General features: G+C 39.6%; 1 protein-coding gene across 1 annotated transcript in view; it reads left to right on the top strand.

The window, feature by feature from the left end:
• The first annotated feature begins 655 nt into the window (after positions 1–655).
• The window catches only part of LOC122787838 (ras-related protein Rab-11A-like), a 142,153-nt gene continuing 127,022 nt past the window's right edge, over positions 656–15,786 (top strand). Inside the window, exon 1 of the mRNA XM_044054753.1 lies at positions 656–826. Coding sequence (XP_043910688.1) covers positions 787–826 — 40 coding nt within the window. The 5' untranslated portion in view covers positions 656–786. The remainder of the gene's footprint in view (positions 827–15,786) is intronic.

Here is a 15,786-nt window from a genome sequence, read left to right as displayed (position 1 = left end):
CATAGTTGTTTGCATGCGTCATAGCAAAGATGATATTTACTGAGATTTGATTACCGGGAAAGTCCAGAGATATAGAACACAGTTTGAAGATACTATGTCATGCAAGTGTTGGAAGGGCTGAAGGCAGACAAATCAGAGTAACGGATAATGAAGAAAAAGCTACACTCGTCTCAAAATGCATAGTTTTTAGACGACGAATATGACAGTTCGCATGTGACTTATGAAAAATAAAATGAGTCAAAAACGTATTTCGCTACCTATACAGAGAATGTTTAACTGAAACTCGAGCTTTCCACGACAACTTACAGCAACATCGCCTTAAAAACTATAAATTGCTACTACTACAGCTTTTTAATGTGGTATTAACAGGAATCAAACACTGAGTAACTATCCCTTATTAGATACGAAAAATAAAGCTTACTCAAAAGACTTTACAACACTATTTATCTTCCTGTTTCTTCTAAGAACGTCACGAGATTCAAGTAATGTGGACGTTTTTCCTTAACAACAACCTTTTCCGTAAACTATATAATCCCATATTACAGTAGTTGACTTTTGCTACAATTTGATAAGTCAATGGCACTGTCTGTCAAAAGCTTTCTAATTTTCAATGGTTGTGTAGAGTTGAGAGCGGGGACTATGAGTGCCTCTTGGTTTTGGTGTTTGGGAGATAGGATTGGGTAAAGCACTTGTCATTCAGATATCAAGGAACTTCGGTTGTTCCAACTGGTTACCGTTGTTCTGTTGGTGTCTGAGGAACGGTTGAAGACAGTTATTTATAATAAGATGGGAACCCGAGACGACGAGTATGATTATTTGTTTAAAGGTAATCGTTTTGTGTTTGTTTTACGTCAACCAGTTGTATTTTTGGTTGATTTATTGTAGATGTCACTGAAGACTCTACAGTACAGATTTTATATGATATTGAGTGTGGGGAATGGGCCTCGGGAGCCTTGGGGTTTCTTGGACAGCAGTCCGGACTGGGTGTGCCGGACTGGGTAGCACAGCTTATTTGACATGTTCCCAGGACTGACCTGAGAGCTAAAGAACTTTCATTCAGTAATATATCCGTTATGCCAGAGATAACAGGCGAATTCCACTTGTCTGCCTTAAAAAGGGTTATTAGCCCGAGAAGGTCGCTGTGATAACTATTTTATATTTGTTACGGTTTGTGGTTGGATCTGTACTTAAAATTTCTTTTCAGCGCTCATTGTTATTCACTGTCTGAAAACGCTTTAAGATTGGATCGTTTTATGAGAGACGTCGGACAGGCTTATTGCTCTCACTTAAGTTTTTTTCAGGATGGGATACTGTCAAAATAGAACAGATCAGTTTGTCACCTGAAAAAGAGATGTTTAGCTGTCTAGGGGTAAGAGGATAATCTTAAGATAGGAAATAGTCGTTATTGCCTTAGTACTACTGATTCTGAAGGATAGTTGAAAGCTGTTTTTACGGACTTTTGTGTTAATACTTTGTCTTTGGTTTAGCAGTCTGCCGCACAGTACAAAGAGCAGCACTTTTAGGCACACTTATTGATTTTGATGAGGTCATCACTGGCAGCAACATCGTTGTCTCTAGGGAAGATTCTGCGTTCCATTCAGTGCTGTTATTTCTGTTGGCAAATAGTTTCTTTTTATGTTATTGATACAGAAGTACTGCATTTGCTAGAGTATGATTTGTGGTTTTATTTTTTGTGAGAGATTGACATATTTTTCACCTTGTAATCTGTATAGGGAGATCCAGCCAGTTCTGTATATATCCCAAGCCCCGATTGTGTTTTGGAAGTGAAGTATTTTTAAAAGGGTATTTATTATCTGAAGATTATAATGTATGTATGGTGGCTTTCACTGTATAAATGCAGGTGTGTGTTGGGGGTGGGTGGGTATTTGATGTGAGAGGTAGTTGAATTACAGACCAGTGGGCTTTTCCTGGACATAGTGAAAGGTGATTATGAGCCTTCTGCAAGACAGCTAGGATGGTAGTTGAATTACAGACCAGTGGGCTTTTCCTGGACATAGTGAAAGGTGATTATGAGCCTCCTGCAAGACAGCTAGGATGGTTGGTTGGGGGGGGGTGACCAACTTCTCAGCAGTGGTCCAGTATCACAGTTCCATCATAACTAAAGTGGATAGAGAATATGGCCACAGGCACTTCTGAATTCTGCAGTTGTGGTGGTGGTTTGGGCACAGAGCACCTGTGACTGCGAGGTGAACCCACAGATTTCAGTTGCTTCAATAACAGTTTATCTGATTATTGTGAGCTGTTTTTTAACCCTCTAAACTAACACTAGCAGTTATATTAGCTGTTTCCGGTCAGATTAATTTGCATGGTGTAAGCACCTTATTGCGATGCACATTGTTTTATTTGGATTTTGTTTGCTGAGTTTGTCCAACTGGGTTTAGTTAAAAACCCCTTTCAACAGAAGCATGCTTTTCTCCCCACACTTCGCGCTTCAACAGAAATGGGGGGAGAAAAACATTTTTAAATAAGTATTCAATCATATATATGGTCAGACATTTAATAATGTACTTTAACAGTTGCAACATGTTAGGTTATGTTTATAGGACAATACTAGGCTATTGGCCCGGAGGCTTTTATAAGCCTAGCCAAGAATTTCACCCATGTTCCCACAAAGTCAGCACCTGTTTTCCCTGTCCAGCAGGGACATAGGTGGGATCCAAGGGATATAGTTTCTGTTTCCTGTCCAGTCATCCAGGTTCCTGTTAAAGTGGGCTAGTTAGGTACTCTGCTTGACATGGAGAAGTCTATTCCACAGAAGGGGGAGTCAGTGGGACACAAATCTATCCCGCCAACAAGTTCTGTTAATGTCACAGACCAGGTTGAGACCTTGTGTATGGGTTGCATGAGTGGAGTTAGACTTGCGGATATGCACCAACTCCATCAAGGCTGAGTCTGAGATGGCCTTGTATGCCAGATATACGTCACCTCTGAGCAGTCTGTGCGAGACTGAGTAGAGGGACAGGGCTTTTAGCCTATCTGTGTAGGATAGATGTGTTGAGACCCTGGATTTTCCTGGTCAGGAAAAAGAGGGAAATTTTACATATAAAAACTTTACATTAGCAGATGCTGAGCATAGAGCATTTGAAAAGGTGAATTAGTGGGTTTGTCACATAATAGAAAGTGTGGTTAGTGCTTAGAAATAAAAAAAAAAAAAAAAAAAGTGTGGTTAGTGTTTAAAAAAAAAAAAAAGTAAGAGGTGAGGGGAGGGCAGAAAAAGTTAATATTCTACTTGACAGGTGGTGTGTGTGTGTGTGTGTGTGTGTGTGTGTGTGTGTGTGTGTGTATATATGTGTGAGATATATATCTATCTCTTTAGGTTTATATCAGAAGTGTAGCTGTGGGGTGAGCAGAGTCGCAAAACATGTATAGCTGAGATATGCTAATTAAACTATTCAGAAATATAGTTACAGAAATATAGTTAAAGATTAAATCATTGTGCAGTGTTTGCAGCAAAGGCACATTTGGCAATTGTAGTCTTGCTGCAGTGGAGTAGGTCTTTGACTCAGAAAATTCCCAGGTTAGCAGCAGAGGGCTTTATCGAGTTTCATTGGTGTGATGGTGGGAAGCTGGTTTAGTGACGAAATTGAGTCGTGGTGGCCAGGCTCAGTGTGAAGTGTAGGGTGGATTTTGAGTGTTTGTGTGAAGCACTGTTACCTGTATCTGTGTTTAGAGTATTAATAGTTGCTGTAGGTGGAACCTTTGGAATATCAGATGCACATTTTGTGCAGATAACACAAAGATAGGAGTTGTTGTAGATCTGTGTGGGGAGGTATGATCTTATTGCTGAACATGCAGTTTGGAAGCAAAATATGAAGGGCTGTGCTTGTAAAGGGAGCAGTGTTAAGATCTTGTGTGATTACACAGTCAGGTACAGCACTGTTCTGTAAAGCAGAACATTGGTATGCATAAACAGAGGAGGGTAGTCTTCATGATGGCATGTGGTGTCTACTCTCGAGAACCAGACATGATGGCATGTGGTGTCTACTCGAGAACCAGACATCACTGTTCTTTTGACAAAGGCGCTGGTGAGATTTTTTGTTGACGAGTTACATGCACTTCTGAATTGTCTAAGATTTGCTGTAGACAGGACAGAAAGAGACTGAGGAAAATTAAACATTTACACTACAGACCTGAGAGTGGACCTAATGTTTGTAATCTGGGGGTATTTAGAATTATGAAAAGAATGTGGAGTCTTGTAACTCTGGTATTATACAAATTGAATTTTCATGGTATTCCTACATGGTTTGTGAAGGGGAAGTTTGCAGAAGTAGTTGAGAAACTCCACCATGAAGTAGACCGATACTTGTCAATCTATTACACAATCGGGTGGACTTTATTGAGATTGTTTCTCAGCATTATCAGAATCCTATTTTATGTGTTTTGTCAAGTAATTCTTGTTGTGTAATTCCTGGACTTCTTCCCAGTTTCACACACTTTCTGATTCTGTTTCTCATTTCAAGAAGGCTGCTTGATGTTACTACTTGGGGGCAGTTAGTTGAAAGAGCTTCCCCTTAAATATTTTGTTTATTTCACTGTATTAACCAGGGTGGTCCATTTTTAGTTACAAACCACATCAAACGGGCACTGGCATTGTTGTAATGTAAAGTAACTTGACAGTAATTGCAACACACTTTAAGCAGCACTTCAGAGTAAAATTTGGACCATACATTATGAACTAAAAATCTGTTTAAACTTACAGCGCACATATTGAAAAGCAAAGTATATAAGTTCATATAATTGGACTATAATGTTGACTCATACAGTGTGTACAGTAGTACTAATAATGGGTTATCTCATTCATTGTTAAATAGGTTCATTAGTATTTGTTTAGTCACCCAGTCCCTGGCTTTCAGCTCACAGCAGGTATAGCTTAAGTAATTTTGGGTTTTGGCTTGGATCTCCACACGCGAGTGGCTAGAGTTGTGGGATATGTAATCGGTGTAGATTGTGCAGTTGATAGATGTGGGTGTCAAAGGGTAAGTTATGAATTAATACTGAGAATACAAAAATTCCTGTCATCCTGCCCTGAGGTGCTGTAGCAGAAAAAGGCACCGTAATAGTGCATGGAACACCTGCTATTAAGCTTCAGTTTCAAGAACAAAGGAAACTTAAGGATTTCCATAGCATGAGAATCAATCTTAACAGTGTTTTTGAGTGAGTGCTTAAAACTATTAAGGGTACCCAAGCATTCTTAATTTCAGATCTCAGGCTACTAGGGACTAACAGTGGCCAAAGAACAGTTGTAGGAGGTAAAACAGGTTTTTAGAAGCCGTTAGACACAGCGTCTTAACAATTTAAGCTGTCTTACCTCTTTCCAGAGGAGCACTTTGTTTCTGCTTGCTGTACCTTTCAGTTGTTCCTGATTTTGTCTCTCGTTTGGCAACTCAGTGAGGATCTCTATATCGTTAGTAATGTCCGACATTAGAGTTTCATACTGTTCAGAAAGTGCACATTGATGAAAAACGTGTTCTGTTAACTCTTACTTTTAAGTGAATTAGAGCAATATTTAAAAACTGTCCATGATTTTGACCCTTTGTCCAGAATTCCTAAATCCAATCAAAGAAGTTGAGGTATGCTGCTGTCTGACTGCGCTTGCAAGTGCTTTACTGACTTTCAAAGCTGGTAAAACCGTTTGAACTCTTACACTTACTGCTTTTTTCCTGTAACTGGTAGTACATGGAGCAAATAAAGCTCAATGCAATAAAATTATGATTGTCTGCAGTCATAACTGTGTGTGTTCCGGGCATGGATTCCAAGGTTCAGCCCTTGAGCTTCCATGTCCTGAACACACAAGCTGGTTATAATTGGAGACCTGATCATAATCCTGTATTTAGCACAATGGAATGCCCTGATTATATTCTGAGGTTGGGGACTGTGTCCCCTTGACAGGAAACGTGTTATGCAGATTTCAACACTGTAAATCCCTTTGTGTTACTACTTTTTATGATTCTCTAACTAGTAGTACATTGGTGTAGTTGCATCTTCCTGTACATTCAAAGAATCGTGATCACTTTTTTCGATCATAACTGGGATGTTAGGTGTTAATAAGCATTAGTAATGGGTAGAGTATAGTTGAAGGCATATAATCTGTGTGAGAGTTGGGCTGATTGATTTTGAGTGGTGTTGTTATGGCATACTCCTTGCTGTAAGGATAAATAAGTGTGGGCAGGCTGTATATGGCATAAAACATTTCACACATGGGATGTTCGTTTTGAGACTCCCCCATTCATCTGTGGAGTCTTTCTTGCGTTAATGGTTGGATTTGGCATAATGGGTAAGGTCTTATCTTCATAGACGCAAAGTACAGGGTTTGATTCTGATGCCAAGTTTTTTTGCTAGGCTTAAAATGACCCTTCATGGCATTAAGCCTAGTGTTAGCTTAATTACTCTTGAGAAGGTTAACATGACCAAGGAAAATGCTGAGCTGTGAGCTCATCAGCCTTAAGAACATAACAAAGCAGAAACAGTTTAGACCTCAGAGGTACCTCACAAAGAAAATACAGGGTGTAAACAGCATGAACTATGTGGATAGATCTAAAAGCACTATCCTTTTATTCTGTCTCCTAACAACTGTTAAGGAGGGACCTATACATGACCTACAACACACTCGTAAATCAGCCCTGATGGAGCTGCTACACATTAACAAGTTAACTTAGTCAGCGACTCAAAACAAAACTTGCTACAAAACTTGCTGGAGAGGCAGATGTGTATCTCCGAGATTGTCCCTTCTTTGGGATAGGCTTTTCTGTTCGTGTTAAGAAGATCCCTTACCTGGCCCTCTTCAAATGCAGTTTGGTTCAGTGGATGGGAAATCCTATATCTAGGATCTTGTGGGTTTTTTTTTTTTTTTTTTTTCTCCTTACTTTCTAAAGATTATGGCTGTAGATGAGGATGTGAATATAGATGGTATAGATAGATATGGTACAGCTATAGACAGCTGGTAAAGGGGTACTTCTATGACTCTAGTATTTCCTTACAACAATGTAATAAAGCACCTGCAATACTGCTGCACCCATCCACTGGTCAGTCTCCTGAACTCACTGCCCTCTGTCATGAATATGATGCCAAGATATTTCAACTCCTCCACCTGAGGTAGCTGTCCACCCCCACCTAAATCTGGAAAGTGTAATCAACTCTCTTTGAGGGTGGTTATCATGATCTTTAATTCTGATGTACTGGTTCTCTTCCTAACTGATTCATAGCTGTAACAGATAATTCCTTTACACATTGAAAACACATTCACTTTGAGGCTGTAGAACAGCATCCTCTATAGATAGCTCCGTTGTATCCATCACATATATCCCAGCAAGATGCTCCTCAAGTATTGGTTCTGTCTTGACTTTCTTTTTATTAAAAAAAAAAATTCAAAATGGGAAGGGGAGACAGGATACACTCTTGGTGTCCGAAATGGGCACAGAGTTGAGATGTACCCTTGGACGAGACATCTGCCATCCTTGACTACATTCAGTTTGATGCCGAGAGCACATGCAGAAGTCTTTTCAAGTATAGGATCAAAGTGGCATGCAGCGGTTGCCCAGAAGTGCTTTTGTAGCGTTTTCCACAACCCGTTCCTGGTTGTGTGGTCAGACGCATTTTCCAGATTTGCAAAATACATGTAGATAATGTTGGCAAAATCTGAACAAAGACCAAGTTGGTCCACTATTCCATGCCCAGGGTGGCATCTTCATTACTCTTAATAAATGTCTGTTATTATTGTCGCGTAAATAAAATTGCTTATAAAATTGCTTTATAATAGAAAAAAAACATCAACTGTAAGAACCAGTACCACACACATGGGAAGGAATAATAGATAGTGGTTATATTTGTAAGGCAAAGGAGAATTGGATGTAGTATGGCTAAAGTTGTAGTTAAGATAAAGGCGTAGGAAGCAGATAGATGAATTTTATGTGCCAAGTGTGAATTTGTAAAACAAATCAATTGGTAATAGTGTCAAAATCTATGACTGCTATGTAGTTTGGAGGACAGTTAAGTCAGCAATATGGTAGGCACATTGTAAATGCCATCAAAACAGGTTGCTAAGCTACAGTAGTAGTTACGTGTTGAGTAGTTTAGATTAGTATTTAGGAGTGCTTCCAAGTGAACATGTCAAGGTGCTCAAATAGTTAGATTAACCTTAAAGAGCTTTTCCCCATTGGTTTACAGCATCCCTCTGTGACCACTGAGAAGGAAATATTGAGAGACACAAAAACAATAAGTAACAGCGCTGTTTTTAATCCTGAAGTCTGCTTAAGGTTATCTGAATAATTCTTGTCATCTAAAACTAAGCAGTGCTGCTGTTTTGATGTCTTCTGTAATGTTAGGGTACAGTTTGTTCATACTGCGGTGTGTGCAGTAGGAAGGGCAGGACTGTGTTGTAATTTTTAAGTGGTCATCCAGAAACGGTTACTTCATTGGGTTATGATCTTCTGTGGCTCTAGAGAAGGAACTGAGCTGTAAAAACAAAAATAGTTGGTAAACCACAACACAACTTTGTGAATCTGTAATTGTGTTAAACAGTAAATAAATGAGACAATGGTTTAGTAGTTACCAGATAACAGCAAATGTTAGGGGAGTGGGATGCAAAACTGAAGGCATATGGGATGAAACAGAGTACAGGTTAGGCATTGGGTGTGGCAGCAAATGAGAATCAGAAGCTGATTTGCGATAGAAGGGAAAATAATAGAACAGGTTAACCATTTCAGGTGTTTGGTAGGTGTGGTTAAGAAGGGAAATCTGAATGGAGTAGGGCAAATTTGTAGAATCAGTGCTGCAGCTAAATGACACAAGTGACAGAATGCAAATGCAAACAAAGCTGAACAGTAAATATACTAATTGTGGTGCGCATCAAGAAGAACTGGGTGCTCGAGTTTCCCTTGAACGCACGAAGACTTGCCATAGATGAATTGATTTTCTCCCAAATAGTGTGCGCATGTGTTCTACGATGGGTTTCTAACTTGTTTAGGTTTAGTTCCTGTATCTTGCACCCAGTAAATGCTGTCATAGGCTCCAGTGGCCTTCCTTTATGACTGCATGGACTTTCTACTTGAAGATTGTTTTCCACCAAAAGACTTGCCATAGATGTTTTGACATTCCTCCAAATTGCTTGTGTGTGTACACTTATATTAATCTTTTTTTATTTTTGTGATGGGTTGGCATCCTATTCAAAGTTTAGTTCCTCTGTCATTTTAGCAGAGTGTACTGGGATGGGCTGCACCTCCCTTGTGACTTGGAACTCGATTTTAAGTGAGGAGTGAATGAAAAAGTAGAACTGAAAAGTAATTATCCACATTAGGGATCTGATGATTCATATTTTGATTCTGTGGCCTGATTAGTGAAAAATTCACATGGGTAGCTTGAATGGAAATAAATTGTACTTTATTCTTATGATAAGCTCTGTAATTTAAAGAATCTCATTACTTTTAACAGTTTAGTGCATTGATACAATTGCAGTGTGCGTGTATGCTGTAGGACTTCTGGAGTTAGAAAGTAAGATGGTCTGTGTGATGTATACTCTGAGGCATCCTGTTACTGACATAACTGAGGGGCTGGGAGGGGTGGCTTAATGGCTAAGGTGTTTGCCTTACAAACACAAGGTTCAAGGTTTGAGTCTCAAGGGATAATTGGTTAGGCTTAAAATGGCTTGCAAGGGCAGTTAGCTTAGTACTAAACTATGAACCTATAAGGCTGTTCAGCAGCCCAGTTAAATGGCAAAGGTTGTAATGTCTCCCTGCATGTGAACAGAAACCAAGGGAACCAAGGCCTTCTAATTTTGTTTGCTGATTTTGCTTTGGCAAAGAATAAGAACAGTTTGCTCAGGATTATATTGAGGTATTTTGGGGGGTGAAGTGTCCTCCAAGCAAGAATTTGAGTCAAATTGATTTGATTTCTTTTAACTTGGTGATTTGAGCCAGAGGATAGAATACAGACTGTGTACTGCCAGTAAAAAATGTTGTATGACAAAATATGAAGTACTGTGACAGATTTAAGAAGGATTGCGTCCCATTTTATTTTTCTGTCAAGACTGTGTATCATTAAGAAGATTAAGACTTCTCTCCCCCCTGGAGTAATACATACTTGAGGCAACTCCCACCTATTGTTAAGGTGTGTGTTTTTTTTTTTTTTTTTTACTCAAATTCAAGGATATAATTCATGCTATTTTGTACCTGATAAAAGCAGAAAAGGGGACATTTCAATGTTGTGGAACATTCTGAGACGGTTTTAAGTCTTCGGGATACAAAATTAACGAAGATAAAACAAAGGCAATATCTGTAAACTATGTATCTACACATGAATTGGTTGGACAATACCCATATTTATGGGGACATGACAAAATGCAGTAATTGGGAGTATGGGTTGGAAATGATTCTGTTATAGCAGCTAAGGATATGTGGGAAAAGACTAAACAAAAGATAATACAAAGAGGTGAAAGGTTTTATTTGGGAGAGGAAAAGGGTAGGAGTTAATTGGGATAGCCTGATAACTTCCAGTTGAAAAAGATGGTTTGGGATTACCTGATCTGAAGGGATATTTCAGAGATACACAGTTAAGACTGCTATGCATAGCACAAGCAGAAAGCTATAATTCAAAGTGGAAAGGGGTTGTGGTGTGTGTGTGCATATGTGTGTGTGTGTGCATGTGTGTGTGTATATATATATATATAATGTGTGTGTGTGTGTGTGTGTGTATATATATATATATATATATATATATATATATATATATGTGTGTGTATATATATATATATATATATATATATATATATATATATATATGTGTGTATGTAGATATATATATATATATATATATATATATATATATATATATATATATATATATATATATATATATATATATATATATATATATATATATATATATATATATGGGTGTGCATATATATATATATATATATATATATATATATATATATGGGTCTACTTCATAAGATCGACAGACCATTTGATTGAAATTCATTTGGTCGACAACCAGTATTCAAGGCACTTAACAGGGATTTGCCCTCCTCCCCAATGTTGTGTGACCCTGGAGTTGTATATATATATATATATATATATATATATATATATATATATATATATATATATATATATATATATATATATATAGTTAGGGGGGATGTGGGGGGCAAAGCACCCCACCTATTCATTAAAAGTATGAAAATACAAGAAAAACTACGCATTTTAAATGAAAATAGGTGGGGCCTTTACCCCCCACACCTCCCAATGTGGGGGGGTTGTGCCCCCCACACCCCCAGCTATATATATCAACTCCAGGGTCGCACAACATTGGGGAGGGGAGCCAATCCCTGTTAAGTGCCTTGAATACTGGTTGTCGACCAAATGAGCTGTCGACCAAATAAATGTTTATCGAATGGTCTGTCGATCTTATGAAGTAGACCCGTATATAAAATATATGGTTGGGCATCGGGCTGGCAACTCGGCACCATAAAAATCGACTGCCTGTCATTAGCGTACCGGAGTTACTCTGTGGCGACCCCTAACTGGGAAAAGCTGAAAAGACAAACAACAACAAACACTCACCCCGGGATTTATGAAGCTCAGCGCAAGGACGGCATTAGCCTTGCGCCGAACATGCGGCGTAGAGATGGCGCAGCAGCACCGTATGCATATTAATGAAGATGCACTGTCCATGTGCACAGGAAATGTGCGTGAGTGGAGGGGCGTGTTTTAAGCGCTGCACGGAGGCGTGAACATGTTGGCTACAGTCGCACAACCTAAAATGCTGACTAGTACAGCCTGCCTCTAATAGTAATCACTCCTGTCAGTGTCCATGGATACTGAAATCTATGCAAAGCATACAAGAGAGTTCCGTGAACACCAAAATAAAAGCACAGGAGTAAACACACAAGCACGTAGCTGAATGTTGAGCCCCCGTCCCTTGAACAATGACATTTAAAACCCCATGTCTGTATTTCATTGTAGTGTTGATTTTTATACCAAGTGGAAGAGAAACACAGCGTGTTTGTGCGCCACTGCCCTTTGCAAAGCTTAGCCCAATGGTTAGGGTTACCACCTGTCCCACTTTGCGAGGGACAGTCCCTCTTTGGGCAGTTGTGTCCTGACAAAAGTTTAAAAAATGGCAAATGCCCTGAGATTTTAGGACAAAATTATTTCCCCATATGTTATGTAATAGATGCATAAAACAGTTATTTTGTGTCTAACATACCTAAATGTTATAAGAAACAGAATAAGCAACTAAAATGATACAAGAATACGCTTTTATTTAGGCAAAAAAGTTAAGTTCTAACCCTTGTACTGACCGTGGATATGTGTCTGCCTGTAAAATCTGATGTTTGCACCAAAAATGTCCCACTTGGGTAGGGTTGCCACCTTTTCAAAATGGCCAATGGTCAGAGCATTCGCTCAATATCTGCCCATTCACGGTCTGAATCGTCCTTGTCTGGACGGCCCAAAAATGAATGTGTATAACCTGGGTCAACCTACCATGTCATGAAAGATAAGTATTTGCGTGTACCTATGTGCGTGAAGTACAGCATGTGGAAGACCAGATATGCTAGGGTTGGCCTCAAAACCGTAATGGTACCAGAGATGTGTAGAGTAGGCAATGTGTACTGCTGTCTGTGCCATGGGCTAACAACCAGAGAAGGGATGGATGGAGTGTGTGTAGATTTTGGGGGGGGGTGATGGGTAATGTAGTAATTTGCCAAGGTGAGACTGGGTCGGATCTACAATAGGTGAACTGGAGGTGTACGAGGGTGCAGTTTGAACCCAAAAGGAAACTAAAGAACATACATTCACATCCCCAATACACCCTGTCAGGTCATATTGCAGAACACAATCCCACAGACATATGAACATTAAAATGTACGATACACATGTACAGAAACTGTACCGGTTCACACCACATAATGGTTTGCCCTGAACTGATGCATCCAACCCCTACACACCTGGATACATAAGTGAATACCAATCATCCCCTCCCCTTGCTGAACGTCCACCAAAGCCACCCATACTTGGGCTGCTAGCTTGGGCCAGCCGTATCTGCACATAGTGCCCGCTACCCACATCTAGTAGGCAGTCTCACCCTAAGCACTCTCAGGCCTGCAAACTAGGTATCCCATGCATGCATAACCCTCCCTCATTTTCATAAAGCCAAATAACTGGGTTCATCATTGTCCACAATATTTGGACATCCTTCATGGGATGAGTCTGTTCTCAAGATTAGACTTGGTGGCACAACACGATGTCCACTCCCGTTGGCATCTGGGCACAAGTCAGATTAGCAGAACTTTTCCACAACCCTGCTCAGCCTCCACCCAGTCCTGCAGAACCTACGACCCGGGATTAAACACCTGACCATAATGCACGTCTCCCCATGTGCATTATTGGGAATATATACCTTTCACATGTTCCCAGGAAGCTTCCCCATAGCCATCTTCCAAATAGTACACGTTCACAAATTGTATACTCTGCCCAGGTTCCACGTAATGATGCACACAACCCCTGTATACAAACGGTACAAGTCCCTCCTGGATGCGGGTGTTCATATACATGGCCATGTATAACCCCAGATATGTAGTCATATATCTATAAATGTACATACTTGTACTCGCATAGCTACACATCACACATACATGCATATAAGTAGTTGTCAAGTATGTGTCCTATTCAGAAATATGTATACTTGCAAATGTATACATATGTCTTTCAGAAACATATGAACATTAACATGTACTGTACATATGTACACCAACCGACTGTCACATTTGTTGCCAGTAGTGTGGAATGCCTGTAGTAGTCATACATTCTGCATGGATGGTAGTTATGATATATCACTGATGGTTTAGTGGTCAAACCAGTAACTATGGTGGTTCTGTTCCTGGGTCCAAGCCATGCAACGGCTGCTAATTTTATATGATGCCCAGAATAATGGCAGCCTGATATAGGGTGATTAAGGCAGTTTCAAGCAGAGGTGTATATGCATGTGTATGTATAGACAGATTTTATAATATCTCTCGCACATATGTATCCATGAAGAGTGAATATAGTCACAATAAAGCATTCATAACGAATGTGAAGGAAAATAACAGCATAACCCCTGTATTTAGTGCTGTCATACCAAGCTGGCCAGAGGTGAGCAAACCTCCTGCTTCTCCAACCACAGGTAGGATGCTAACAGTGGGACTGTCTTTGTCCACGTGCTAAGTCTGACTTTCAAAACGGGTACAGGGCAGTCCCAGTCTCCAGTCAGACGAGCCGAAAACCGGAAAACTATTTGAACACCCTGACTTATATGAACGTATGTTCCAGGACTATAAGCTTGGGACGTCTGAATATACTTGAGTGAGCCAACATATGGGACGTGTCTAGAGCAGTAGGGTGTGGCGCATGTGTAGTGGTGTGGTGTTTTTCCATGTGGAGAATGGATGACTGCTGTGTTAGTGAAGTGTTGAGGCGTGTGTTCGGGTATCTATGAATCATGGGGTATACGTGCAAATGAAGCAACACACCAATAGTGTAGTGGTTAGAGCATCTGCCTAACGAACAGGCATTCACGGTTCAAGTTCAACTATAGCACATATTATTTTCCATGTGGAATGAATGTCATTCTGCTGTAAAACCGACATAATAACATGTAAAAGTAAACTTGAGTATTGCATGGGACTTTTAACCAAATCCATTCAGAGTGGTACTGTCATAATGAATAAGGCACAAGTAAGCAAATATAAGCTGCAGTAAACATATATAACAAAAATATGCAAATCTGAGTGCGCTTGTGCGGGTGTAAGCAGTGCCCAACATAAGAAATATACATAAGTATGTGCAGATTTTTATAGGTGTGTGTGTGTGTGTGTGTGTGTATATGTGTGTATATATATATATATATATATATATATATATATATATATATATATATATATATATATATATATGTATATAATATGAAGAATGAACGTCGTAACAATAAAGCATAGAAAAGGAATGAGAAGGCAATCAACAGCAACCCCAGTATTATATAGCGCTAACAGCGTATGTCATATCAAGCTTGCCAGGAATGAGCAAAGCACTGCTACTCGCACCACAGGCAGGGTTTACCAGTGGGAGTAACATTGTTGATCTGCTAAGTCTACTTTACAAACAGAGGGTAGTCCCCAGTGGGAGTACCAAAAATTGACAGCATATTTGGATCTCCATGCATTACTCAAACAAGGGTAGGTATGTTCAAGGACTAAATGGTGGGAGAGCATGAAAATACATGTGTTGGGACAACATACGTGTAGTGCCCCTAACGCTGGGGGTAGGGCAATGTGTGTAGGTGTGTCATGGCTGTGAAAGCAACTGGGTAATGGATGGATTGCATGTATGTCGAACTCGGGTGGGGTCGAGGAACCATGTGTATGTGATTATGGATCAAGGCATGTCATGGTTAGATGGCCTGGTTCTAATTTGACCGCCTCGTGGAGGCCAGTGAGTTAGTTATAAATATGTATGCATACACACATGCATACATCTATATGTAGAAGTACATTCCCTGTAACATGTCCATTCCATTTGCAGACTTAAGGGAATTAACCCTGTGATCTGCCTGCAATGGCAACGCCAAATACTAAACCTGTCTATTTGTAGAAGAATCGCGCCAAACACGTACATAATTTAGTTTACATGTGTAATGTGTATGTTGCCATATAGTCAGATTAATTCATTGTAGTGTCATGTTAACGGGAATAAGTATGTAAAGAAGTAAGAGTCTAATCTTGACATAAGT

The sequence above is a fragment of the Protopterus annectens genome, chromosome 13.part0 (assembly GCF_019279795.1).
Source record: "Protopterus annectens isolate FY-2018-M chromosome 13.part0, PAN1.0, whole genome shotgun sequence".
Taxonomy (NCBI): Eukaryota; Metazoa; Chordata; order Ceratodontiformes; family Protopteridae; genus Protopterus; species Protopterus annectens.
Note: the sequence above shows the minus strand (reverse complement) of the source record. Positions and strands in the feature narration are given on the sequence as shown.